The 27,488-nt window shown below is 40.2% G+C and overlaps 2 protein-coding genes across 10 annotated transcripts in view; one reads left to right on the forward strand and one right to left on the reverse strand.

Annotated features, from left to right (window-relative positions):
- LOC106879913 (X-linked retinitis pigmentosa GTPase regulator) overlaps positions 1 to 2,981 on the forward strand; it is a 57,768-nt gene extending 54,787 nt beyond the window's left edge. For all 8 annotated transcript variants that reach the window (XM_052965824.2, XM_089348283.1, XM_014929662.3 and 5 more), the window contains one exon: positions 485 to 2,981. In XM_052965824.2, coding sequence (XP_052821784.1) covers positions 485 to 508 — 24 coding nt within the window. In that variant the 3' untranslated portion in view covers positions 509 to 2,981. The remainder of the gene's footprint in view (positions 1 to 484) is intronic.
- Positions 2,972 to 27,488, reverse strand: LOC106869907 (transmembrane protein 242). 2 transcript variants are annotated; one of them, XM_052965829.2, is made up of 5 exons: positions 27,189 to 27,434; positions 24,270 to 24,370; positions 20,550 to 20,687; positions 18,954 to 19,147; positions 2,972 to 4,609 (listed from the first exon to the last, which is right to left on the reverse strand). In XM_052965829.2, the coding sequence occupies exons 1-4, from the start codon at positions 27,328 to 27,330 to the stop codon at positions 18,968 to 18,970; spliced, it is 561 nt and encodes a 186-aa protein (XP_052821789.1). In that variant the 5' UTR covers positions 27,331 to 27,434; the 3' UTR covers positions 2,972 to 4,609; positions 18,954 to 18,967. The 2 variants fall into 2 exon arrangements, with proteins under 2 accessions (XP_052821789.1, XP_014771325.1); XM_014915839.3 differs by lacking the exon at positions 2,972 to 4,609 and having other exon boundaries at positions 16,434 to 19,147; positions 27,189 to 27,488.

A 27,488-nucleotide genomic window follows, 5' to 3' on the forward strand; every position in this document is an offset into this window, starting at 1 on the left:
ACCTGGAACCATGTGATTGGTAAGCAAGCTACTTACCACACAGCCACTCCTCCTAAATTATTGCCTTGTAACATTTTGTCTCCCAGTTGTAGAGACTGACATCTTTTACAAAGTCTTCAAGAGATTCTGGCACCCAAAGACTTCTCAGATGTATTGGCAGAATTAGTAGAGTGCCAGACAAAATACTGGATGGGATTTGGCTATAAACCTTCAGGTAATAGGTTCAAATTGTGTGCAAGTTAACTTAGACCTTCCTTATTCCAATATTATTATTATATAAGGCGGTAAGCTGTCAGAATCGTTATCATGACAGACAAATATGCTTAGCAGCATTTCGTTTGTCGTTACATTTGGAGTTCAAATATTTCCAGTTTAAAAATTAATTCATTTTTGTTTTTTCCTGTGTCCAGTTTCTGTCGTTAAATCATTTTTAATTTATTCAAAACCTGACCATAATTGTATCTGTCTCTCTATTTTTCACCAGTCCCGGACGTGTTTGATCCTGTAAAAGGAAGATTCCGGTGAACAGCACCAACAACAACAACATCAGGAAACATGGAAATTGTAAAATATTTTAAAGGATTACTTTTAGTTGTGTACATAACTTTTTTTAAATTCTAAATTATTGCCTTGTAACATTTTGTCTCCCAGTTGTAAAGACTGACATCTTTTACAAAGTCTTCAAGAGATTCTGGTACCCAAAGACTTCTCAGCTGAATTGGCAGAATTAGTAGAGTGCCACACAAAATACTGGATGGGATTTGGCTATAAACCTTCAGGTAATAGGTTCAAATTGTGTGCAAGTTAACTTAGACCTTCCTTATTCCAATATTGCTAAAATAGACACCAGACAAATACTGGAGTTGATATAACCAATTGCAATGGCTACGGTGCCACAGAAGAAAAAAACATTCAGCCCATTCTGTAAAGTGATTGGCATTAGGAAGGAATCTGGCTGTAGAAACCATGACAAAACAGACAATGGAACCTGGTGTGGCTGCTGGCCTTAGCAGCTCCTCTCAAACTGTCCAACCCATGCCAGCATGGAAAAAGGGACGTTAAATGATGATGATGACACTTGAAGAACTGGAAGCAACAAACAGATAAAACAGATCCAACAGCAATTACAGAAAGTCTGAAAGGAAATCGCAGAGTATCAGCATAAAAAAAGGGGTCCTACCTTCGATCACAGAATAGTGTTAATTAACAATCACAAATGATTATTATTATTCTTATTGTAAGGTGATAAGCTGCAAGAATTGTCTGACACAATGCTGCAAACAGTATTTCTTCCAGTTTTTTATGTTTGGAGCTAAAATTCCATCAAGGTCAACTTTCCCTTTTATTGTTTTGGGGGTCAGTAAAATAAAGTATCAGGTCAAATACTCAGTCCTCCTAAAACTGTTGGCCTTGTATCAAAAACTCTAAACAACCTTTGCAGGGATCAGCCGGATCAGAAGACCATCCAAGAAAGGCAACCTTTGTATCCAACTTAATGTGGATGCTTTGTTAGAATGCTGAAAACTGATTTTATTTAACTTGAGAGGATTTCACATGGACTCATGGTGCATAAAAAACACTTGTATTCATCTCATTGGCAGATGAGAATCATCTGCCATGGGTGACAGAACTGCCGGATCATGTAATTTCAACCTACCTGGTCTCATCAGTGACAGATATCAAGTAGCTGTATATCAGCCAAATCACACCACCAATGATGTATTTATAGGATTTCCATGTCTTTTCAGGCTTTGATGTGGCAAATAGCCTGAAGAGGCTTATTAAAAAATAATTAATCACAATGTGCTTCTGTCCATAGGAGAGATTCTCTCAGGGCAAAATAACACAGTATCATGTGTTCCAACACAACATCCACATTAAGTTGGATATAATGATTGCCCTTTGGTATTAATACTGCTTCTGTTGCTAACTTTATGTTCTGAGTTCAAATTCCACTGAGACTGATTTTATTTCTCTGCTAAGTACATGCTGTTTTGTCTGTGTTCTGTCCTTGTAGCATCAGGTCAACAAATGATGGCCTCGGCTGACTTCCTCCCATAACAATGGAATTCTTATTGCTTTTTTACAGATCCTCATCCTCAGACAAATCTTTTTCTCCAACACTCTAACAACTCTGACAATTCACCACCTGTTATTATTATTCAGGCTGTGAATTGGCAGAACTGTTAGCACGCTGGGCGAAATGTTTAGCAGTATTTTGCCCATCGTTACGTTCTGAGTTCAAATTTTGCCAAAGTCAACTTTGCTTTTCATCGTTTCGGGGTCGATAAATTAAGCACCAGTTGAGTACTGGGAATCGATGTAATCGACTACCCTTCCCCCCCAAATTTCAGGCCTTGTGTTTATAATAGAAACAATCATCATCATCATCAAGTCGGTGAGCTGGCAGAATCGTTAAGCGGTATTTCGTCTGCTGCTGTGTTCTGAGTCCAAATTCCACCAAGGCTGACTTTGCCTTTCACCCTTTCAGGGTCGCTAAATTAAGTACCAGTAATGCACTGGGATCAATGTAATCGATACATCCCCTCCCCCAAAATGACTGCCCTTGTGCCAAAATTTGAAACCATTATTATTATTATTATTATTAATGTTGTGAGCTGGCAGAATTGTTAGCACGCTGAGCAAAATGCTTAGCAGCATTTCGTCTATATGCACGTTCTGAGTTCAAATTCCACTGAGGTCGACTTTGCCTTTCATCCTTTCGGGGTTGATAAATTAAGTACCAGTGAAACACTGGGGTCGAAGTAATCGATTAACCCCCTCCCCCAAAATTTCAGGCCTAGTGCCTATAGTAGAAAGGATTTTTTAAATAGTTCAATCTCCTCCTATCGATGTCCTTCTGAGTTCTCCGTCCATTTCTGTCACCTCTGGATTATATTTGTAAATAGCTGTACACTATACTAACAAACAATAGCTGTAAAAATGTTAAACAATAAATAAAAATGAGAAATATTTAACAATGCTGTTTAGTGAAATCTAATTTCCTCTGCAGCCATGAACATAAAATACATCTTTGTCTTTGATAATTCTCAAAGACAATCTGACGTCACCAAGTTGTTAGGAGGTTGGCCTTTTAAAGACATGCATCTGAAGCACTTTCCCCAACACTTTCAGTTTTTGCTGAGATTCAGGTCTTCTGCTGACTTCTAGTAGAAGACCTCAATGACTAACAAGGACACATCTTGGTGTGGCATTGTTCTGTTTTTATGTTTCATCAATCTAATAATACGGGGTGGAGGAGTGAGGTGGGTTTCTCTGCTCCATGCAAAAATATTGTGGTTTTGGGAGTTTACACGCTCATCTGTCCTTAAAGCACAACCAACACAAAGAAGATTCCATCAGGATTCTTGGTTATTCTCCAAGTTCAAGAGACACCAATACACAGAGGGGTGTCCACAAAAACACTCCCTGATTTTAAACAGACATAACATGCAAATTTATTGTAATAGTCTTTCACAGTTAGTAGCTTCAGATGCAGGATTTCCTTCATGTGGTGGAAGGAAGCATTCAAGGTACTCAATGTGCATGCGTCTAGTTGCTCGGAAAGCATCAATGTGATAATCCAGTTTGGTTCAGACACTCAGCAGCATATCTGGAGTTACCATGCAAACTGCTTCACTGATCAAAATTTTCAGCTCCACCAGGGTTGCAGGTAGGGGTGGTACAGAAACTGTGCTCTTCATGTACTCACAAATGGTTAGGTCTGCTGACCTCGCAGGCCATTTGCAGAACACTTGATCATCTCGTCCAGCATGACCAATCCATCTGTTTGGCAAGTACTCAGTGAGAAATCTCCTGACAACAAGATGCCATGCAGTGGAGCACCATCTTGCTGGAAAAGGTAGCCATCACCCTCAGCAGCTAGTTGTGGAAACATCCAGTTGGTCAGCATCTCCAGGTAACTTTGACCAGTAACAGCTCCTCATTAAAAGAAGGAAGGGGGCCATACACTGTTCTCTCTGATACGGCATAAAACACATTAACTTTTGGTGAGTCTCATTCAATTTCCTGGGTAACGTGGGGACATTCAAGCCCTCCATATCCGCATGTTATGCCTATTGACTTTGCCGTTCATGTGAAATAACACCATCACTGAAAATGATTTTCTTTTCACAGCAGGTTATCATTATCTTCCATTGATTGCTGGATATTCTCACAAAATTCAAACCGCATTCCATTATCTTTCAGGTGGAGTTTTGGACTAATTGCAGCTTGTAAGGGTGAAACTTTGAGTGTTTGTGTAGGATCTTGCAAACTGTGCCCTTGGGGAGGTGTAACTCTCGACTAGCTCTTCATATTGACTTTTTGGGGCTGTGCACAAATTTTCTTCTAACTCGATCAATAACTTCCTCTGAGACTGATGGTCGGCCAGAATGTCCCTTTCTGACTAAAATCGTTGTACCATTTCCGAATGGAATGGGTGCAAGTGGAATTGTATGATATTTGAGTCTGAAAGCACATTGCATGCCCACAACACTGTTTGGTCTTGCAAATTCCAGTACACACCAGCTGTGTTGCTGTGGGGTGATGGCCATTTTTAGATTTCCTTGTACCCCTGTGATTTTCTGGTTAAAGATGTCTAAATCGCCTGAAAAAAAATTAAATAACTGCTTTTAGAGAATCGGTTCACAACATGTTTATCAATATCTTTGAATTAGTTTAAATATCATAACATTGTGAAATCAGAGTGTTTTTGTGGACCCCCCTGTTACTTTATTGACCTTGGAAGGGTGAAAAGCAAGACTGACTGTGAAAGGATTTGAACTTAGAATATTTGGGCTGCAACAGGTTAACACTAATGGTTCTGCCAATCTTTCAGCAATTTGCCAAATAAGGTAAAACTTTCCTTCAAGTTCCTGTTAAAAAAATAAACACAGAAACGCTCTGAGTGTCCTCCAATAATTAACACAGGAACACCATTTAATGAATCTTCAAACTGCTGGTGTCATGTGAAAAGCAGCAAATCCATCAATTGGTTGGCGTTAGGAAGGGAATCCAGGTGTAGAGACCATTTCAAAGCAGATTATTGGAGCCTGGTGCAGCTCCTGCCAATCCCTCCAACCCATGCCAGTATGGAAAGCAGACATTAAATGATGTCGGTGGTGGTGGTGGTAGAATAAATGTTTTGCTGCTAAAATCCTCTTTTCAAAGGAGAGATCATCATCATCGGGTTGGACGATTTGACTGAGGACTGGTGAAACCGGATGGCAACACCAGGCTCCAGTCTGATTTGGCAGAGTTTCTACAGCTGGATGCCCTTCCTAACGCCAACCACTCAGAGAGTGTAGTGGGTGCTTTTACGTGTCACCCGCACGAAAACGGCCACGCTCGAAATGGTGTCTTTTATGTGCCACCCGCACAAGCCAGTCCAGGGGCACTGGCAACGATCTCGCTCGAAAATCCTACAGGAGCCAGTCAGGCGGTACTGGCAACGGCCACGCTCAAAATGGTGCATCTCATGTGCCACCCGCACAAGAACCAGTCCAGGGGCACTGGCAACGATCTTACTTGGCTTGCCGGGTCTTCTCACGCACAGCACATTTCCAAAGGTCTCGGTCCGTAGTCATCGCCTCGGTGAGGCCCAATGTACGAAGGTCTTGCCTCACCACCTCAGCCCAGGTCTTCCTGGGCCTACCTCTTCCACGGGTTCCCTCAACTGTTAGGGTGTGGCACTTTTTCACGCAGCTATCCTCCTCCATTCTCACCACATGTCCATACCAGCGCAATCGTCTCTCTTGCACGCCACAACTGATGCTTCTAATGTTCAGCTTTTCTCTCAAGATACTTACACTCTGACGGGTATTCACATTGACATTACACATCCAACGGAGCATACTGGCTTCATTCCTTGCGAGCTTACGTATGTCCTCAGCAGTTACAGCCCATGTTTCACTGCCATGTAGCATGGTTGTTCGTACGCATGCGTCATACAGTCTGCCTTTTACTCTGAGTGAGAGTCCCTTTGTCGCCAGCAGGGGTAAGAGCTCTCTAAACTTTGCCCAGGCTATTCTTATTCTAGCAGCTACACTTTCAGCGCACCCACCCCCACTACTAACTTGGTCGCCCAGATAGCGGAAGCTATCGACTACCTCTAGTTTTTCACCCTGGAATGAGATAGAAGTTGTTTCCTGTTTGTTTGCAGTCTTTATTGCACCTGAACATCTGCCACAAACAAAAACTAACTTGCTAGTTAACCTGCCTTTGATGTTGCTGCACCTCTTATGTGTCCATAGCTTGCACCGGGTACATCTTATAGAGTTACTACCTACTCCTTTTCTACATACTGAGCAGGGCCATCTACCTGAAGGGGTTTCTGTTTTATCTACCTTCCTACTTATTAGGATTTTGGTTTTAGCTAGCTTGACTCTAAGGCCCTTCAATTCTAGACCTTGCTTCCACACCTGAAACTTCTCCTCTAGTTCTGATAGTGACTCCGCAATTAGGGCAAGGTCATCAGCATAGAGGAGCTCCCAGGGGCAACCTGTCTTGAACTCCTCTGTGATTGCCTGGAGGACTATGGTAAATAATAAGGGGCTGAGGACGGAACCTTGGTGGACCCCTACCTCTACCCGGAATTCATTGCTGTACTCCACAATACAAATCAATCGGAGAAAGAAAAGATCAATGGTTATGAGTTTGAAATGATGAAGCCTCTTTGGCTGATGTGGAAATTTCAAAACCCAAGGGAGCTTGTGATGGAGAGTGGACTCAGGGCTGGACATTTCAATACAAAAAAAAAAAAAAAAGCCGATGGACTCCAAATGTTTTGTTGTAAATTCTGAAAACAAGAAATGTCTGAGCTAACACACACACACACAAAACAAAGTAGACCCAAAAGTTCAGTTTTAAGAAATTTTATGGCATTTTGGAGTTAGGACATATGCCCAAATAAATGCTATGTGAACAATGTCAAAATTGTACTGGTCAAAAATCACAAAAAAATGATAAAAATGGCTTGAAAATATAATTTTGAGAAAAAAAAAAATTTTTGTCATCCAAGGGGGAAAAAAAAGGGACTAAAGTCTGGATTTTATTCAAATTCTATTATTTTTTTTTTTTTGCAACTTTAGAAACAATGTTAAAGATTTTTGTTGATGTTATTAGGTAATTTATCCCTAAAATCTGGCAAAATTTACTAAAATTTGATAGTGTTTTCCACAAATTTAATTTTGTGAAAAAAGACACAGGGTACCATCCAAAGGTTATTTGATTTTGAAACTTCAAGACATATGCTTAATTAATTATTAGATTCCAAAACATTAACCTTTGCCCTTTTTACAAAAAAAAAAATGATTAAAATTTCATATGCTTGTAACGAACTCCCTCTCTCTATTATATATATAAGTACATACGAATGTAGCAGGTAACGGCTAACCTTTGGGCGCTGTTTTGGACCCTGTTGTGTCTACCACTCTGATTGGTTGGTATTGGCACAATTTGTCTCTTACTCTATCATGTGCCAATATGCAATGCAACCAATTACAGCCTCCAGGTATTAATGATGGAATACAAAAACCTCAACTCCTCGGAGGAATTATTGAAGTCTGTCGAAATAATGGATGAGCAGTTGAAGTAAAGAAATTTTGAGGCTGCCACCAAGAGCCATAGCAACGAAGTCAAACTAACAGAACACGCTTTGTAGGGGGGGGGGAGGGGTGTGAAGTAAAGGTGTTCTCTCCACAAGAAATTATGAAAGATACCAATGTTTGAGGGTCATGCTTCCCCACTTCATCCCAAGTCTTCCTGGGTCTACCTCTTCCACAAGTCCCCTCCACTGTTAGGGTGTGACACATTTTCACACAGCTGTCCTCATTCGTACAGACATTAAATGATGATGAAGATATAACAAAACCACTAAAAAACATAATGGAGGAGGGGAGACCCATCAACTCATCTGTTGCCAAAGGCCTACAAAAACTGTAACAGGAAATTAGTGTGCCTCCCTACGGACAAGTCTGGCAGACTGTCAATAGACAGCCCACAGAACTATGTCCAGACCATGCAACAACACATCGGTAGCATGAGAGAAGTTGCACCACAGGAACAGGAAAGAGTGGAAAAACTTCTCAATGCACACATGGGAATGTGGTGCAACATACTCCAACTTATGAAAAGGATGGCACACAATTTCCAAGCATCCAACAATGATGTTCCTACACTATACAGGTTACATAAGTCCCATAAACCCTACACAAGCCCTCTTATGGGGCCTCCAACTCGGCCAGTTTGCAGAGTGAATATCTCCAAACAATTATAGGCTATCCTACTTCCTCTCATGTGTGTTACGACCACTCATTGAAATATGCCCGGATGTCTGTGTGAGCACGGAGGATCTCCTCAGTAGAATCAATAGTTGCAACCATTCCAACGATCTCGCAAGTTGTGTAGTGGGTAGTAGGGATGTAGTTTCACTCTAGCCATCAATAGACATAGATTTTGCTGTTGAAAAATGCATTGAGATTATCTGTGAGAGTGAAGTAGAGTTCCGTGAAGTCAACGCGAAGGAACTGGGCCTCCTCCTCCTCCTCCTCCTTAAACTCACCTATGACTGTAACTACCTAGACAATCATGGCCCTTAGTAGCTTCTGCCCCACAGGTCACAGAGGGGAAGCCGACCCCTCATCACCTGACAGGGAAAACAAAATACTGCAGAGCGCTGGAGGGGCTGGACCATACCCACCCAAGACCCTGGGAACAACCAGAATGACTGCACATGCAATAGGGGCTAGCATAAGAACCACCCTGAAGAACCAGGTAGTAAAGTCTAACAGGAAACTATAGATGCAGGTTCAAGGTGCAGCCATTGGCGTCGGTGTGACTGGTCTCTTCATGACCTGGTGGGACAGAAAACTTTAAAAATCCTTAACTGAACAATCCACAACTGTTTTGCTTTACTGTAGCGATGTGGATGACATGAATATTCTAGTTAGGACAAACTCTTGTAACTGTAGGAACCGAGAGGAGCATAATGGAGAGCATCCAGCACGTAGCTAACTCCATCCACCAAAATATCAAGGTAACTATAGATTACCCCACTAGGCACCCCAACAATAGACTCCCTGCCCTTGATACTGAACATTGGTTAGAGACTGTGAACAACGGAGTGCAGCTCCTCCACTCCTATTACATGAAACCCATAGCTTCTAAATATGTTGTTCACAAGAACTCAGCTTTGTCACGCAACATGAAAACCAACATACTGATAGCAGACTTAGGATAATGAATAACGTGTCCCCACTAAGCAAACCCTATGAAACGAAGAAACATGTACAGAACTTCATGCAATTCTCTGGATATCACCAGAAGGATGGGAGCTAAAAGAAGTTAGATAGCATTATATGTCATGAAACCAGTGGTGCCTGCCCTAGATACAGAGGTAAACACTGGAATAGGATACAGAGAGTTTGTGACAAAGCAAACAAGGTGAACACGTTGTACAAGGCCGACAAATAACAAAAGTGATGTTTGTAGAGTCCACAGCTCATGGAGAACTAACCCGAAGATTTAGGAAAGCTCTGGAGGAGACCAAACTCAATATTAAGATCGTTGAAAAGCCAGGGAGCTCCGTCAGATCACATTTATATAGGACGCACCTCTTTGAGAATACCACATACACCAATGAGAACTGCATGGTATGTAGGATTAACCCTGGTATTAACTGTAGAACTAGAAATGTAGTCTACAGCATAAGGTGCATAGAGGGTGCCTGAAAAGTCAAGAACATGACATACATTGGTGAGACATCCAGAAGCATAGCAGAGGGATTCAATGTGCATCTGAGAGAATATGTCGACAGAAAACAGTCCTCCATATGCTACCAACATGGAGGCACACTGGGTTGACTTGATATCCGCATTTTATTCAAGCACCCAAAGGACCTGACACTCAGACAAATTCAGGACTACGTCCTCATAAATGAAACTCCCCTCATACTAAATAGGAGATAGAAATAGAAGGTAATGAAACTCCAAAGCCCACAGTTTATACATACACAGATAGATTTGTTAGTAGGCTGTTACATAAGTGAATATATATATATATATGTAGGTAAACAGATAGGTAAGTAGATAGATAGGTATATAGGTAATATGGATAGACAAGCACACACACAAAAGGAGAGGGAAACATGATCATACACACACACACACATATGAAGACACATCCATACATAACAGAAACATGTACATAGTGACACAAACCCATATACAGACACTCAAACATGCACACACAAGGAGACAGAGGTAAACACACAAACACATGAATATGTAGAATACATAATACAAACATACACACATGCATACATACATGTGTATACACATACACACTGAAGCACACACATGCGCACAAACAAAAGAATGCAGCTCCGATAATGGAGAGATTCAACAACTATTGAAGAGGTTGCAAGAAGCAACAAAAAAAATTAAAACCGAATATTGTTCTGGATCTTCAAGAGTTGTTACATCAATAGAATCCATTTGTGAAGGAGTTCAAGTCAGCAATACAAGGAGCAGTTCTGAGGACTTGAAAGTAAAGAATCAGAGCAGACAAAACTGCTTCTTCAGAACATGAAAGAAAATGTAGGCATATAAAAGAAAGAAGCCCATCAGTCCAACAACTCAGCGTTCATTTGGAGAATGGCCAAAAAGGTAGATTTTACCCATGAAAATGCTCAAACATTGATTGAAACTCCAAAGAATACCAGTTTGATGGCATTTTAAAGAAGATGGATTTACCAAAACTCTACGGTGTCCAGAAGTTTATAAGTATTCTTCTTTCCAAAGAGGTCAGTTTCACAGAAGGAAGCTGGGAGAGACACATCCAACTGAACCAGGAATTAAAAAGTAACGATGTCTCAGCCAGAGTTTACATAGTTGTATTCAAATAATCAGGAATGCTTCAGTCTGAGACTGCTACTTCATCATGTTAGAGGACCAACATCTTTTGAGAGTTTCAAGATGGTTAACGGAGTCAGATGTGAAACTTACAAGCAAGCATGTCTCCTACTTGGTTTGGCTGGGAATGATGAGCATTAGGATCAGATACTTGACGAAGCTGCTGCAATTTGATCACCTAAGCAAATGAGAAACCTATTTACCATCACGATTGCTACATGTGATCTTTCCAATCCCAAGGAACTGTAGGAGAAATATCAGGAATGTTTGAGTGAAGATATCCTCTGTCAAATGCAACTTGTTCGTCTAGGATTGAAAGACATGGCTATGAATCAAGAAGTTGCCAATTTGACATTGTATGAAATTGAAGACAAAGTTATTAATTTTCAAGCCAGGATGGTCTGGATGAGTTTGGATTGCTAAAGTCAAAGAGACAGGTGCATTTAACAAAGAGCTTCTTAGAGAAATGGGATCCATCATTCAGGATCTCGAAGCTTGTCGACAATGAACCTTTTTCTTAAGCATGAACAGAGGAGGGAACTTTCTTTCTGGATGTTCCTGGTGGAACTGAGAAAACATTTCTTATGAATCTACTGTTGGCTGGCTTCAGTCAGAATGCAGAAAAAAGTGGCTTTTGCTGTGACATCATCTTGCATTGCTGCCACCCTTCTTCTTGATGGAAGAATTGCCCATTCCACTTTTAGCATTCCATTTAATTTGAAGAACTTTGAAAATCCAGTCTGCTCCATCAAAAGAGGAACCCACAAGGCTCAGCTTATAAAAAAACCCCAACTTTTCCTCATCTTGATGTCTTTGGTTCTAGCCTCTGTCTTGCGTGAGTTGATTTCTGTTGGCTATAATTTTTGTTGTGTTATCAATATTGTTGTTCATTGCATTTGCTGGTTTCCCGTAAGGGAAACGTTGTTTTAAAAATTGATTGACATTTAGTTGTGTACTGTGACCCTCCCCCTCGCAGGGGAAGGAGATTTATGCAATTGCTACAATATTGAACTTTAAACTTTGCTTAGGAAAAAAAAAATATTTGTTTAATTTTTTGTGTTGATGCAAAATTATGTCTTTGTCAGAAGAAATTGTTTCGAAAAAAATGAATTTTGCCGTCAATGTAGACGGATAAGAACATATTGACGTAAATATGGAAAACATAAAGAAATATTTTGAAATGATCTCGGAAGTAAATGGGGAGAGTAAGATTTCGTCCCCCAGCGAGGTGATTAACAGCATTAAAGAACGTACTATAGTATACAAAACATACAACACAGAGAAGAAAACCTTCAAATTTTTGGAAGAAAGTAGTGGGAAAATGCCTCGGGCATGTCATGAAAGAAGTGAAATATTTAGCCCGTGACACCAAATACGCAACAGTTGAAGCCAGATTCGAATCGATTGAGAGAGCACAGAATCTCTCAACTCAAACCTTAACAAGTGGCAAAAAATGTTGTTGCCACTTTATCTGGGATGGAGGATGTCCAGGATAAAGATTCAATATATACCGCCAGAGGTAGAAGTAGAGTGTATTATGAGGAAAAAATCCACATAATTCAGGTAAAGAGAAATGGCCCAACAAACTGGAAAGGGCAGACCCTTGAGATAGTGGTGCAGGCTTCCAGCCTCCACTTAGAAGACTTACCCGAGTCCATAAACATAAATGACAAAATTACTCCAATCCACGTTGAAGGACATAAACCCAGGTGCTTCTATTGCAGAAAGAAGGGGCACCTAAGGTCCAAATGCTTGAAAAAGAAGGAAACTGAGGAACGAAATAAAGAAGTGGCACCACAGGTCAAAGAGGCAGTCACCCAACCGGTGACCACAGTGGCAGCATTGATGGCCAAGGAGACAGTGACTAAATCGGTGGCTGACGCAACTAAGAAATATAGTCTGATAACCCAACCGGTGTCACCGGAGGCAGGGGAGGCCAATACGCAACCGATGGCCTCGGAGACCGTTCTAAAAGCGGTATCGGCATTATCCAACAAGATCCAACTGGTAATTCAGCCAGTAACTATAGAGGCGGCGCCGACAACCATGGAGGTCGTTACGAAGCCAGCGTCCACCTCAAACAATAAGCCAACGACATCGAAGGCCAAGGAGGCCTATATTCAGCCAACAAGCACAGAAGCGGCACCAAAGGCCACGGAGGCTGGCACGAGGTCGGTGACAACCTCTGAAAACCAAGCCCCTCAGAGTAATGTGGAGGGGGCACTCGCGAACAAAGAAGCTACCTTATCAAAAGAGTCACCCTTAAGCGAAACAAGTGAGGCAGGTTTCAAGGAGGCTACTAGAAAAAGAAGTAAGAGGAAGGATCCCCCCCCCCTCTGAACATGCCCCGAAAAACAAAATGGAAAAAAAACCAAACAACGAACCCATATAAAGGCCGAGTAGACTTTAAGAAAGACAAGAGAATCATGATACAGAATAGAACGAAGAACAAATATCTGGACGGGATTATTAGAAGCAAATGTGTGTTTCTTGAATGATACCAAAGAGGCCATTACAGCTGCCAAAACACCGGAACAACTGTACTATGATTTGAGGAAAAGGCATCCAGAAGATATTCGGATATTACAAAACCCAACAGAGACGTTTGACCTGCCGGTTGAACCCTTCGACGAAGACAGTGGCCAAGTGGAAGAAGACGAAAGGGAAATCCTCTTGAAACGAACCCTTGAAAGATGAGTATAAAGGGAGCTGCGCTTGCATAGCCAGTCAAAAAAGAGAAAAGGAAAAAGGAAAAAAGAGAGAAAAAAGGGAAAATGGAAAAAATAAAAGGAAAATAACCGGCAGGTCAATAAATTGAACCCTGATCATTTTCATCTAAATCATTTTAATTTTTAACTTTAAAAGTATATAATTATAAATTTTTAAACTCATACGCATCGTCCAAAGTTTTGCAAGATTTGTGTATGTCTGTCCAAAGTCCTTTGTTTTGTCCCTTCTATGTATAACCTTTATGGTTAATAAAGAAAAACTTTGGTTTCAGACCTTTTTAGGTCTGGCCACTGACCACACAAGACACCGCCAGTTCCAGCGACAACACAACAGCAGCCACATGGAGGCTCATCAACTTCGTCCAACAGCATTACGGCAACCTCCGTCTCTGTCGCCACCATTTGTCCTAACATCAACATCTCTACGTACTCGCCCTGGTTACAACACTGCACTGTTCGTGAATTACTTCACCATGGATCAACAGCGAATATACAACCTGCAAGAACTCCTGTACCAAGTGACCCAGGTAGCAGCATCACAGCCACAACTACACGTACGACATGTACCGCAACTGGCTCTGCATCATTGCTGCAACTTCTTGATACAGTATTTCAACTATCGTGTACAATTGACTACAAATTGGTATTTACCGTTCTTGTGCCTATGAACTTACTCCTCACTTTGATGGCTACTGACTCTTTCACCGTCTCTTCTTCATCACCATCCTTATATGTTAACACACATACATCTATTCCTACATACACACGCATACATCTTGTTCTTATGACGTCCTGTCCATTATTCTGTATATATGACGCACACACAATCACGCATGTTAACATATCAATAAATCTTCTTCTCTTAAACATTCTGCCCGGTTGTGTCTCTTATTTCCCTCTGGCACATATATGCATTGTTCTATTTATATTTATTGTATCGATCGTGTGATGTACTAAGGGGCCATTCTCATCACCTCACTCCGCACGGACATCACAAGTCGGTGACCCGTTCCAGCTCCTTGAAACTACAAAACAATTATAATGGGAGAAAGAGATACTCCACAGTAGGTATCTAAACCTACATGCCTGTTAGAAGAGCTTGAGATTTTAACACTTTTGTCTTGAAAGGATTTCACAAAAGAAAATCGTTTTGTTACAATGAATGTAAAAATAAAATGAGGAACAGCAAATGTGTTATAAATTGATTTTTCGCTCATTATTCTTAATTTCAAGTGGGCTGCAGAGCCTGAAGATGTAAATTTAGAACTTCAGATTTTAACACAGATGTTTTCAATGGATTTCACAATAAAAAGTATATTCTTGGAAACCTATTTCGAAAATCTGTGTAAAAAGTACATTTTTCACTCCACCCTAATGGACAGCAATGTTGCCCATGTTATACTCGAGTGTATCAGACTTGAAAGAGGCAGTTAAGACTTTGTAAATGTCCCGTGTAGGGCAGGATTCATGACAGACGAACTGTAGACGGATACTTCACTGCGGGCGAGCTAGAGGAAGTTGGTCAGCAGTAAAAAAAAGGACTTCCAGAAAGGAGAATCAAAGCAGAAGACTGTCAACGGTGAGCATGAAACGAATCTGAGTGAACGAAACAGAAATAACTGACGACTTCAGCCCTGATGTACGTAAAGTAATAAAGCTTTGGTAAATGTATTCTTGTCTCCACTGGTTTGTTTGCGTGTAGCTTAAGAAAATTATAACTAGTGACCCTGACAATAGAACAACAGCTCTCGCTACAGAAACAAACATGACCAGCAACGAAACAACACTGAGGCTACCACAGTTCTGACCTGTGGTTCATGCAGGCGGATGCTCAATTCGATATAAACTAGGTAATGGCTGACCAAACAAAGTACTCACACATTGTGGCGGGAGTAGACGAAGACACGAGGGTGCTGGACATTTTAACCCATCCAGCACCAGTAAACAAATACGCCATACCCCCCCCCCCCCGCCCCCACCCCGGTGAGTCACCTTCCTTTTTGTTTAAAGAAATATTCCTCCGCAAGCTGCCACCCCAGGTCAAGGCCCTCATAACTCAGACCAAAATCAAGGACAATTAGCAAAGGCAGCTGACAGACATTTTTTGTCCAGTGGTCTCCTGGTCAACGCCATAGGTTCGGCCCTGAAACGGGGTAGGGTTAAGCATGATGACCTGTGCTTCTACCATGCAAAGTTTGGAAAAAAGGCGACAAAATATAAACAACCATGTAGCTTCAGGACCCCTTCACCAGTGACCCAGGGAAACTCCAGGGTTGGCCGCTGTTGAACACCCTAGTGGCCGGCAGACGTTATCGAACCTGCAGAGATTACTGTTGTCTCAACGCAGATACATCTGACTGCTACCCCATTCCAAACATACAAAATTTTTCAGCCCAGCCAGTTGGGTGCTTGGTTTTCTCCAAGGTTGACCTCATCCGGGGAAACCACCAAATACCAGTACAAGACTACGATGTACCGAAAACCGCTGTGATCACTCCGTTCAGTCTGTACGAATTGCTACGTACACCCTTTGGGCTGAGAAACGCAGCACAATCCTTCCAACGCCTGATGGCCACTGTGTGCAGGGGTCCTTGATTTTGTCTTTGCATACTTAGATGACATCCTTATTGCAAGCTCAAACGCAGAGCTACATAAGAAGCCCCTAGTGACTCTTTTTGAGAGGCTTTGAAAGAAACATTTCCTTGTATAATTTATGGCTTCAGTGCATTTTGCCTTGATTTATCTTTTCTTTTTAACATTACCAGTAAAGGATAAATAAATTGATACACAATTATGTTTCCATTCCGTTTACATTTTATGTCTTACAGGTATATGATATTGGTTACTTATGTTTAGTTTTTACATTTAAGTTAAAATGTTTTTTGTGCATGAATGAAAACTCCGTGATGTGATATCATAAACAGGCAGTATGAATCTTATCTAGCACTACCAATAAATTTGACAAAGAAGAATTAATTTTTTTCATAAACCAGTTAATATATATATAAATTGAAACAGCTGCAATGGATGATGATTAATTTTCTGTTAATAATAAACGATTATTAACTTCCCAATCTCCATTTTCTTTCTCTTCTTTTATATCAATATAAAGTATATGTTTATATATATATACCTATTATTTTTAAGGGAATTAATTTCCCTAAAATACTAGGGATTGAACCAGTATTTCCTTGGATGAAACCATCCCTTCATGAGGTTAACACAACCTCTAATCGAAGTTAATAACTAACTTTTATTTATTGCTCTGGTATAAATATATAAAAGGACCATACTGGCAAAATGGGGAATAATTGAAATTGATACATCTTTAAAGGATACACCCAAACCACTTAAGAATGTTTATTTGAAGGAACTAATAGCAAAAACCAATGAATTCATTCGCAGACTCAGATGGTGAGCCTTGTACTTTGATAATAAACAAGACACAGAAAATATAAAAACCAACAGTGAAATGGAGAAAATATCTGGAAACTTCAAAACCACTTTGTGTCTCTAAGTGCTCACAGCTCTCAGCCAGTTGAGCAGTTGGTGGAAGCTCCATCTTAAGAGTTCTATAGGGGATTAGTGGAAGGCAAGAACGATGACATTCTGGGGGAATCTCTGGGTGTTGCAGATGATTAGTTGGGTGGTCTTTTCCAGAGAATGTTCAGGCAGGGGCCCATGGATAAGTTCCAGAAATTGCTGGCCTGGCAGTGCTCTACCAGTTTGAGACAAGCTCTATAGAAGTGCAGTCAGCTGGTCCTATCTGAGATGCACACAGAGTGATGACCCCTGTCCTACACACACTCATATAGTGCCTGAGCACTGCTGACTTGTGGAGCTTTGTTGAACAGCTGTGGCCGCATGTGGGATGGATCTGACTATCGTCCGAGTCCATCATGAAGATCACCCTTTAGCCAGGAAGGTCAGGCAGTTTTCCCCTGTCTGGCGGCTATGGTAAAAGAGTTTGTGTGGTGGACACGTCTGAAGACAGGCACTTTCCTCTTTGGCCAAAGATCCATTACCTTTTTTTTAGGTTCCACCTGAAAAGAAAGGTGAGGGTGGTGAGGGAGGTGCCGTTGCCAAGTTCATCGAAAGGTGGATGAATGTGGCCAGGATGTCCTGTGTGAGTGAGCCTACACTAAGTATGCGCTTGTAGGCTGGGGAGGGTGAAGGGAAAAGGGGTGCCCTGAGTGATTGGGGTGTGTGGGGGTTCCTTGGAAGTTCCTGTTTGGATTCCCCCGCTTTTCGGGAATTTAATTGTCTGAATTCTATTGTTAATTGTTTTACTATTTACACGCATCGTCTAAACCCCACCGTCCCTTGTTTGTTTTTGTTTTTTGTGTGGGCCCTTGTCACCAATAAAGAAAGTATTATTATTATTGTTGTTGTTGTATGTCTCCCTCCGCATATAAGCAATACTATACAACTCTCCCACATATCACGGATAATAGCAAAGTGTCGTAAGTGTCGGATGAAATGTCATTCTTCCCAATCAACAATGGGTAAACTTATATGGCTCTTATGTAATTTATCAGAGATAATCATCTATATGTAAGGTGAAACGTATAGCTTATATATGGAGGGAAACATGCTACTGGAACAAATGTAACCAATATTAAACTAATGCTATCTTCCTCTGTTTATATCACAGAGGTTCTGGTGCAGGCTTTGGCCTGGCCGGTTCTTGTGGTACCGTCCCACCCATGCTAGCATGGAATAGAGACGTTAAATGGTGAGGATGTAGGCATCCCTTAAAAACACTAGTTATACCAGGAATAGGAACCTGGAGTTGCTGTATCAGGGGACTTTCTTAAAGACCAGTCTTGACGTGGGGATAGCCAAGAATTTGGATTCCTGGGATATCACTCAAGCCAAAGTTAAATGAGGTTATGTAATATCTTCTGTTGCTGTAGAGCTCTATCAGTGATCATTGAGCCAAATTATCAAAAGCGTTTCACCTTTGACCTGGGCTTCTGTATCTAAGAGTTTCTTTTAAAACATTGAGGGAGATTTGGAAAATATTTCTGTCAGGTCAAACAACTGTATACAGGTCCCTTCTTCTTTTACAATGATGGTAAGAACCCATTACTGAAGTTAATTACAGCCTTATTAAAATTAACGAGTATATTTTTAGATGGAAATCATTAGCAGAGAAATACGAGATCAGTTTCAGTCTCTGACGTGGCATTCTTCTTGGAATATGTTTCATTTTTGTACAAATAATAAACTTAATTTTCACATCAATAAAATCAAATTTCTAAAAACAAATATTCCAAATTGAGATTTTGGAACTGAAAACCAAACCAACCATTCTTGTCGTAATCAACTTCCTGAGACATTAGAATTGGTTTTGGCTAATTTTTTTTTCTTCTCCTCAGCATCAATATCTATTATATACTGCATCAAATCTGTTAGATTTTTAAATTCTGTTCGACCTTCTTGGGGTTGTTTTTTTGGAACTTTTGGCATCAGGCTTTGAATTTTTTCTCGGAATTCTACCAACTGAAATACAAGCAGAAAGAGAAAATTGTTTAAAGTAATCCCAAAATGATTAATTCATCATCGTTAACATCCAAGGATGATGGTGATGAGGAAAATGTCAACATTCCTGTTAAAGCTTGTTTGTTGAGCACTAAATCAAATTATGTCAGTCTGAGTTTCAATGTGTCCAGGGTTGACACATTTACTCCAGTCAAAACTGATTATATTCCCCACTCCCTCAGATCAAACTGGCTCTATTCCCCTCCCCACCAAATTTCTGTTCTTTTGCCCATCTTAGAAATCAAAGGTCTTTTTTTCCATATTCAACTTCATTTCTATTCACAGCTGGATGACTGCCTCAGCATATTGTCGTTGGTTGTAGGCCTATGTAGACAGATTGGCTGACTGTCGGTTGAACTGGATGTTCTGATCACCAACTGATTAGACCACATCATCAGCTCATTGGACTATTATTTTTAAAAATCTTTTTACTTGTTTCACTATATATATATGTGTGTGTGTGTGTGTGTGTAAAATATGATAGACAGATGGCTGTTTTAATGCTATTTTAATTGCATACACTGAGTCTTTTTCTACAGCTTGGCAAGCTGTTCACATTATCAGTTATTCACTGGTAGAAAAATAAATGAAAGGGAAATGAAGGAAGCTTCTAGCAATGCAGAAACGAAAGTTGAAAAAACCTTTAAACACTTCAGAAGAAATGTGTGTTCCATTAGATCCTGCCATTCGGATAGCAGCCAGAGGGGCAGTAACCCCATTTTCAACTTTCCTCTCTGCATTTTCAGGAGCTTTCTTCTTTTCCCTTTTCATTTACTATTTTACTTCAGTGAACTTCAATGCTTCAAGTGAACTACATCGCTCATCTATTGGCTACTCTTTCTAGCAGGTGAGGTAACTATATACAGCCCTCCCAAATTGTTCTGAGTCAGATGTTCAGCCCAACATTACAAATTAATAAACAGACATTTATTGGTTTCACATTTTGATTCACTTTTGGATTAAAACAATAAGGAATGTTACTTGATAGGATGCACAGCACCAAGATTAGGGAGCTGCTCCAGGCAGAGCTACTACTTCTCCAAATTGAAAGAACATAGTTCTGAAACATAGCAGGAATGTCTCAGGAAAGAAGTGCCGACAGATTTTGTGGGCAAAACCAATTGGCAGAAGACCCAGGGATAGACCGTGACTGAGATGGTTGGATAACATCCACAAGCTCAGGTGGTCTCACTTGCAAATCCAGTCAATAGGAGATGGGTGCTTCTGACAGTGTCCAATGGAAGGTGTAGTTGAGGACTCTGCCCCTACAAACCTACCAGGAATAAGTGGGTAAAGAAGATGAGATGAAAGATTTTGTTTTTGTAACCCTTTGAGAATTACAGAAATACCTTTAGATACTCACATTGTGAACTCCAAGCATTTTCCACACAGCAAACGTTAGAAGGGAGACACCAGAGATTGAATATAATGTCCCCCATGCAAGTGCACGAGCAGCAAACGCATGTCCAGTGACAGGGTATTCTCGGCTGGGTATCAAGGTCTAAAAAATACAAAATATCGAACGTCACAACAATGAGATGACGAATATTGTTCTGTTACCATGACATTTTCTCTTAAAGAACTTTATCATAATAGGGAACTACAAAAGGGGCAGTTAAGGGAGTGGGAGAAGCTGCTGGCTCTCAGCTGTACTTTTAATATGATTATTTAACTCATTACATTCTAAGTTCAAATCCCTCCAGAGATCAACTATGCTTTCCAACCTTTCAGGGTCAATAAAATAGGTACGAGCTGAGCAATGGGGGTTGATGTAATTTACAGCTCCTTCCCCAACAATTTCAGGCCCTGTGCCGATACCAGAAAAATCACCACTACTACTACTACTACTACTGCACTTAGCATTTTGTCCATCTTTACTGGTTTCAAATTCCACCGAGATCGACTTTACTTTTCATCCTTTCTGGATCAATGAAATAAGTACCAGTTGCATACTGGGGTCAATGCAATTGACAAGCTCCCTTCAAATTTCAGACCTTTTGTGCCTGATGATTATCATTAAGGTTGTGAGCTGACAGACTCGTTAGCATGCCAGGCGAAATACTTAGTGGCATTTCGTCCATCTTTATTTTCTGAGTTCAAATTCCGCCAGGGTCGACTTTGCCTTCATCCTTTCAGGGTCGATAAAATATGTCACAATCGAGCGTTAAGGGTTGATGTAATCGACTAATCCCCACCCCAAAATCTCTTGTGAACTGAAGAAAACGTTTAGTGGCATTTTTTGTCTGTCCTTAGGTTCTGTGTTCAAATTCTACCAAGGTTGACTTTGCTTTTCATCTTTCCAGGGTCAATAAAATAAGGACCAGTTTGAGCAGTGGGATCAACATGATAGACTAAACCCCACCCCGCCACCTTAAAATTGCTGGCATTGTGCCAAAGTCAGACAGAATCATTATCATCATTATCATTACCAGACTAGACAAAATTCTTAACAGCATCTTGTTCATCTTTATGTTCTGAGGAGAAATTTGGCTGAGGCTGACCTTGCCTCTCTTCCTTTCAAGGATGATAAACTGTAATACAGTCAGATACTCGTATTAGACCAACGATCTGAGGGACGGGGAGATGTTAGTCAGGACCAGATCAATCCCATACTTGACTGGCACTTTATTTCGCCGACCCTGATGGGATGAAAGTTAAAGATGACTTGCCCCCACCCCCACCTCTCAAAATTGCTGACCTTGTGCCCAAACTTCAACCAATTATTATTAAGGACAAACGTCCCCAATAATACAGAACAAAATATTGGGTTAGTGTGGTGGTGGTGGTGGTGAAACCATCCAATCATAGAATTGTTAGAGATAAGAACCAATCTCAATCAGGTGATCTCTCTAATGTCCCAGTTTCATTTCATGGTTGAGTGATTGGCAACAGCAGCAACCACAACAATAATCTCCAACTGTTAAACACCTGCTTAATCAAATGATGGAAACGGTTGAATTGGCAAACTTAAAACCTTTTGGATGAAAGAGAGGCAAAACAGACAACAGAAAAACATGTTTCCCTTTGGTGTCACAGAAGATAATGCATAAAATGTGGTGCAGTGAATTATTAATGGTTATTTATAATAGATCTCACAAGACTTCTGTCACTGCAAAGGAAAGTTGAAGAGCAGTTTTATGAGGTGGTTTGGTAGGTCAGGCAATCTTGGTGAAGCAAGTTTGGGAATATACAGTGGTTGGGTGGGTGGGGGTGGAGGGTAAACAGTAACAAATGATATGAAAGTCCATTCTTGAAGTATTTAGAGTCAGACTCTGACGCAGAATGAGCTTTGTCAGGACAAAAATTACGAAGGAAAAACAATGACTGAAGAAGAAACAGGTAAGTTTTCTTTGTATTCTTGGCTTTACAAAAAAATTATTAGATAAATGCAGGAGTGTCTGTGAGGCAAGAAGTTTGCTTCCCAACCACATGGTTCCAGGTTCAGTTCTGCTGTGTGGCAGCTTGGGCAAGTGTCTTCTGCTATAGTCTCAGGCTGACCAAAACCTTGTGAGTGGATTTTGTGGACAGAAACTGAAAGAAGCCTATCATATATGTGTGTGTGTGTGTGTTTGTTTGTCCCCCAGCACTGCTTGACAACCAGTGTTGGTGTAACTTAGTATTTTGGCAAAAGAGATCAACAGAATAAGTACCAGGCTTAAAAAAAAAGAGCACTGGTGGTGCCCCAGCATGGCCACAGTCTAATGACTAAAGCAAGTAAACGATAAACTTTAATGACAAAGCAGCAACAACCGGCATCTATTTATGAGGTGTGAAACCAATTGGAAAATGTTCTTTGAGTTTCTGAAGATTTTTTTGCAGGGTTCATTTAATGAAAATAATTTATTAACATTTAAATTTGTTTGGTCTAATTTATTCTTTTATTTGTTTCAGACATTTGACTGTGACCATGCTAGAGCACTGCCTTTAGTCGACCAAATTGACTCCAGGACTTATTCTTTGTAGGCCTAGTACTTATCCTATTGGTCGCTTTTGCTGAACCGCTAACTTACGAGGACGTATATACACCACCATCGGTTGTCAAGCGATGGTAGGGGGACAAACACAGACACACATATATAAACAACAGGCTTCTTTTCAGTTTCCGTCTACCAAATCCACTCAGAAGGCTTTGGTTGGCCAAAGGCTATAGTAGAAGACACTTGCCCAAGGTGCCACACAGTGGGACTGAACCCAGAACCATGTGGTCGGTAAGCAGGCTACTTATCACACACCCACTCCTAACTTTGATACAGGAAATAATTGAAACATTTCCCTCTGTCGGGAATGGAGAAAATAATCAAATTATTTTCTAGTTTCATTCCTGCAGCTCTCAGAATTGTTGCTGTTGAATCATCATCATTTGACATCCATTTACCATGCTGGTGTGGGTTGGGGAGGCTGGTACAGTGCCTGAATTAATTCTTTAGGAAGAATTACACTGCTTCCCTAGACATGGTCGGGGACCAGGTTTCAGCCGAACACAGCAGGGTTTCTATAGCTCAATGGCCTTCCAATCACTGGCAACGGCACAAGTGAGCTTGTCTTGTAACACCTAAAGCTACAGAATCCTTGATCGATTATGATGCAAACAGATGCACAAAGTAGTATGTATGAAGAGGTGAGTAGAAGAGAGAGAGAGTGACAAGAGAAGAATAAGCAGGGGGGGGGGGAAGCATGATGGGTTGTAATACAGGTGGTGAGCTGGCAGAATCTTTAGCACGCTGAGCGAAATGCTTAGTGGTATTTCGTCTGCTGTTATGTTCTGAGTTCAAATTCCACCGAGGTCGACTTTGCCTTTCATCCTTTCAGGGTCGATTAAATAAGTACCAGTAATCAACCTAATCCCTTTGTCTGTCCTTGTTTGTCTCCTCTATGTTTAGCCCCCTATGGACAATAAAGAAATAGATGGGTTGTAATACAGGTGGAAGTGATCAATGGTGAAAGTGAGTGATGGCTGGCATTAGAGGAGAGATTTGTGAGGAGGGGAACAAACAAACAAAAAAAAAAGAGAAGAAATCGTCAAAGCAAAATCTATTTGAAAAAGTTTCAATGTTATTTTGAAATATTAATTAAAGTGATTTACCTTAGCAAACATGGCAGGGTCTTTCTTCTTAGCCATGGCTACCGTTGTTCCAAAGCCAAACAAAAGAGAAGCCGTAGTCAAAGACGTAAAGAATGCAGCCCCTGAAACACAAACAAAAACATTCTCAGCAATTTTACCCAAACGTTTTCTTATAATTATATCATCACCATTGATTCACCATTGATTTTTTGCATTTTGTACAAGTGTTTCGATTCAGATTTTGCTTTTTTTTTTTAAAACTGTTTTGGTAAAATTTGTTCAACCTGCCCCATCGCTTTCTCTTGGATTTCTTTGATGTCTTTGAAATTTTATTCCTTTCAAATGGGATTTCATCATCACCATCGTTTAACGTCCGTTTTCCATGCTGGCATGGGTCGGACGGTTCGACAGGAGCCGGCCAGGCATGAGTCTGCACCAGACTTCTGTGTCTGTTTTGGCAGGGTTTTTACAGCTGGATGCCCTTTCTAAGACCAATGGTAAAAAAGCAAAAGTCACAAAGGTCGAGATCGGGTAACATGGTAGTTGTTGGGACCAGGGCAATGTTGTGCTGGATCCAAAACTGCTGCAGTGAATGGGCATGGTGCATGGTCCCGGTGGAGTTGCCACTCACTAGACACATTCAATTCTATCCTTCTCTAGTGAACAACATCCTACAAACGCCACATGTCATGGCAGTATTCCTTGTTTATTGTCTGACCAAGTAGAGCATACTCAGGGTGAACAATGACCCTTGTAACAGAAGAAGAAAACCGTCAACAGTGTCTTCACATTGCTTAGACTCTTTTATGCTTTCTTTGGTCTTGGAGAAGTTGGGGGTCTTCCACTCTGAAAGATTTCAGGGTCGTAGTCATAGACAATTCATCAAAATAAATTTTTCTCCAAAATTCCATTTTTTAACATCTTTCTTCCCCGACTCCACACAGACCACAATTTTAAAAATTTTTTATGTTTCTCAACCACATGATTTTGTGTTCAATCACTGCCTTGAAGAATTCTTAGTCAAAGGAGTCAATGCCAGTACTTTCTTTTTTAAAGCCTGATACTTATTCTATCAATCTCTTTTGCTAAACCACTAAGTTATGGGGATGTAAACAAACCAACACCAGTAGTCAAAGTGCTGGGGGTAAAACAGACACAGACACACACACGAGGAGGGTGGCAAAATTAGTAACCAAGGTAAAACATGTAATTTCTAATTTCTCATTTTTTCCCTATTTGAAATCAATAAATTGCAAGTATTGCCTCATTATGTCTGGGAGTAGAAGTTGGGCAGCCGAGATGTTGCTATTGTTGTTGAGGTGGGAAGAGTTCGAAACCTAGTCAGGGGACAGGTACTTTTTTTTTTTTTTCCAAGAAATTTTTCCTCCACTCTGATCCAATTGTAATTGAGGCTGCTGGTGAAACAACTGGATAATTTTTGGTGTTTGACAAACAATATTCTTTTCTCGGTGGGAGAAAAAATATTGATAAAGTCTAATCTGTTTCAAAATATGCTGTCTAAAAATGGAGTAAAAATGGGTAATGTCTAATTCCTTCTCTTTAACTGCACGGTGAGTAAATATATGAGGAGGACACTGCAACAGATTAGGACTGCACGGTGAGTAAATATATGAGGAGGACACTGCAACAGATTAGGAAGAAGTTATGGAGTATATTTCTGTTGAGCTTTTCTATTTAGTCTAGTTTCGTTAATATCATGGTACCATTTTCCCCAGATCCTCTTTCATCTGACATAGATCATTTCTTTTTTCTTTTTGCATTTCTGATTTTTCTTATGTCTAGCGATGGATATTGGATGTGTAGGGGTCTGTTTTCAAATGTAATTCTGGAGAACTGAAGTGGCAAGTTTACCTTATCATGTGTTACTCATTTTGCGCCAGTCAAATTTGTCTTTTATATGCTCAAAGAAAATAGCGATAATATTCGGAAACATTCAGATTATGCTACAATGCTTAAGGAAAGCCATTTGCTTAGCAATTTAATTTTTGTAAAGTAATGAACATTTGTAAAAAATATATTTTGTTTCAAAGTCAAAAATGCAGTAAAAACTCCTCATTGTGTCCCAACCCCATACGATGGGCTTCGTTCAGTTTCCGTCTACCAAATGCCCACTGTGAGGCACTTGCTGAAAAGGTGCCACGCAATGGGAATGAACCTGGAACAACGTGGCTGGGAAGCAAACTTTTTACCACACAGTCAAACAAGCACTTGTTGAATTTTTTTTATGTGCCATGAAATAAAATGATGAAAGAAAGGCAAATACAAATTCATTTTGTGACAACAATTCCAAAGACACAAGAATGGAGGGGGTCAAGGTAGAAGCTTGTAGAAAAATGAATTTTTGAAAGAAGCTGCTTTTTTTTCTTTTTTTCTTGAGGCGAAATTATACAGGACTTCTTCCAAGAATCTCCGTTTTATTGATGATTTCAGTTAAATGATTGAATATTCCAAAAGTGCACCAGTTGTAGCGGGAAAAAATTTCCGATTATTTGAAGTAAATACAGACACGTGTTCCGGCAGTTTTACTTCAAGTCTCCTGGGTAAAGGGCATAGTGTTGATATCATTAAAAGAATGTGTTATAATAATAGAAGCTACCTGACTGAAGATGCTAACTTACAACTGGTATAAGTCTATCTTGGGTCCAGGACGAAAGTCACTCTTAACAATGTTATGACAGAGAAATAAGACAAGGAAATAGGGAGCCCCTTATGTGGTTGCTGGCCCAGCTAGAAATAATATACAAATTACATCATGCTAATTTGGCAAAAGAACGATACACTGTCACAATATTCCAAGGTGGACCAAGAACCGGTCAATTCTGATCCATGCCTCTTAAGGACTGGCCTGTGGTTAAATAGAATCACCTCAGACACTCAACATAATGTTCAATAATAAATTAACATAAAAATAGAAAATACCTTTTAAATTAGACAGTCTATTATTTCGCTGATTCGTAATCTGCTTGTCATCATCATTATTTACTGCCAATAAAGTCGGTTCAGCTTTTATTTCATTATTTAATCGGTTCTTTCCGTCGTCGTCCTCAGCCGATGAAGCCATTTTGATAACATTTACCAAGGTGAAGTTACAATAAATTTATAAATAGTATTATTGAAATAAAACTTCATTATCTTTTATATTTTAATGTAGAAATTAAATTACTAGCAACACTAATTCTTTTTTGTTCATTATATTTTGTGCAATATTGCTCAAAAGAA

This window comes from Octopus bimaculoides, chromosome 2, assembly GCF_046866305.1.
Source record: "Octopus bimaculoides isolate indiv1 chromosome 2, ASM4686630v1, whole genome shotgun sequence".
In the NCBI taxonomy this organism is placed as follows: Eukaryota; Metazoa; Mollusca; class Cephalopoda; order Octopoda; family Octopodidae; genus Octopus; species Octopus bimaculoides.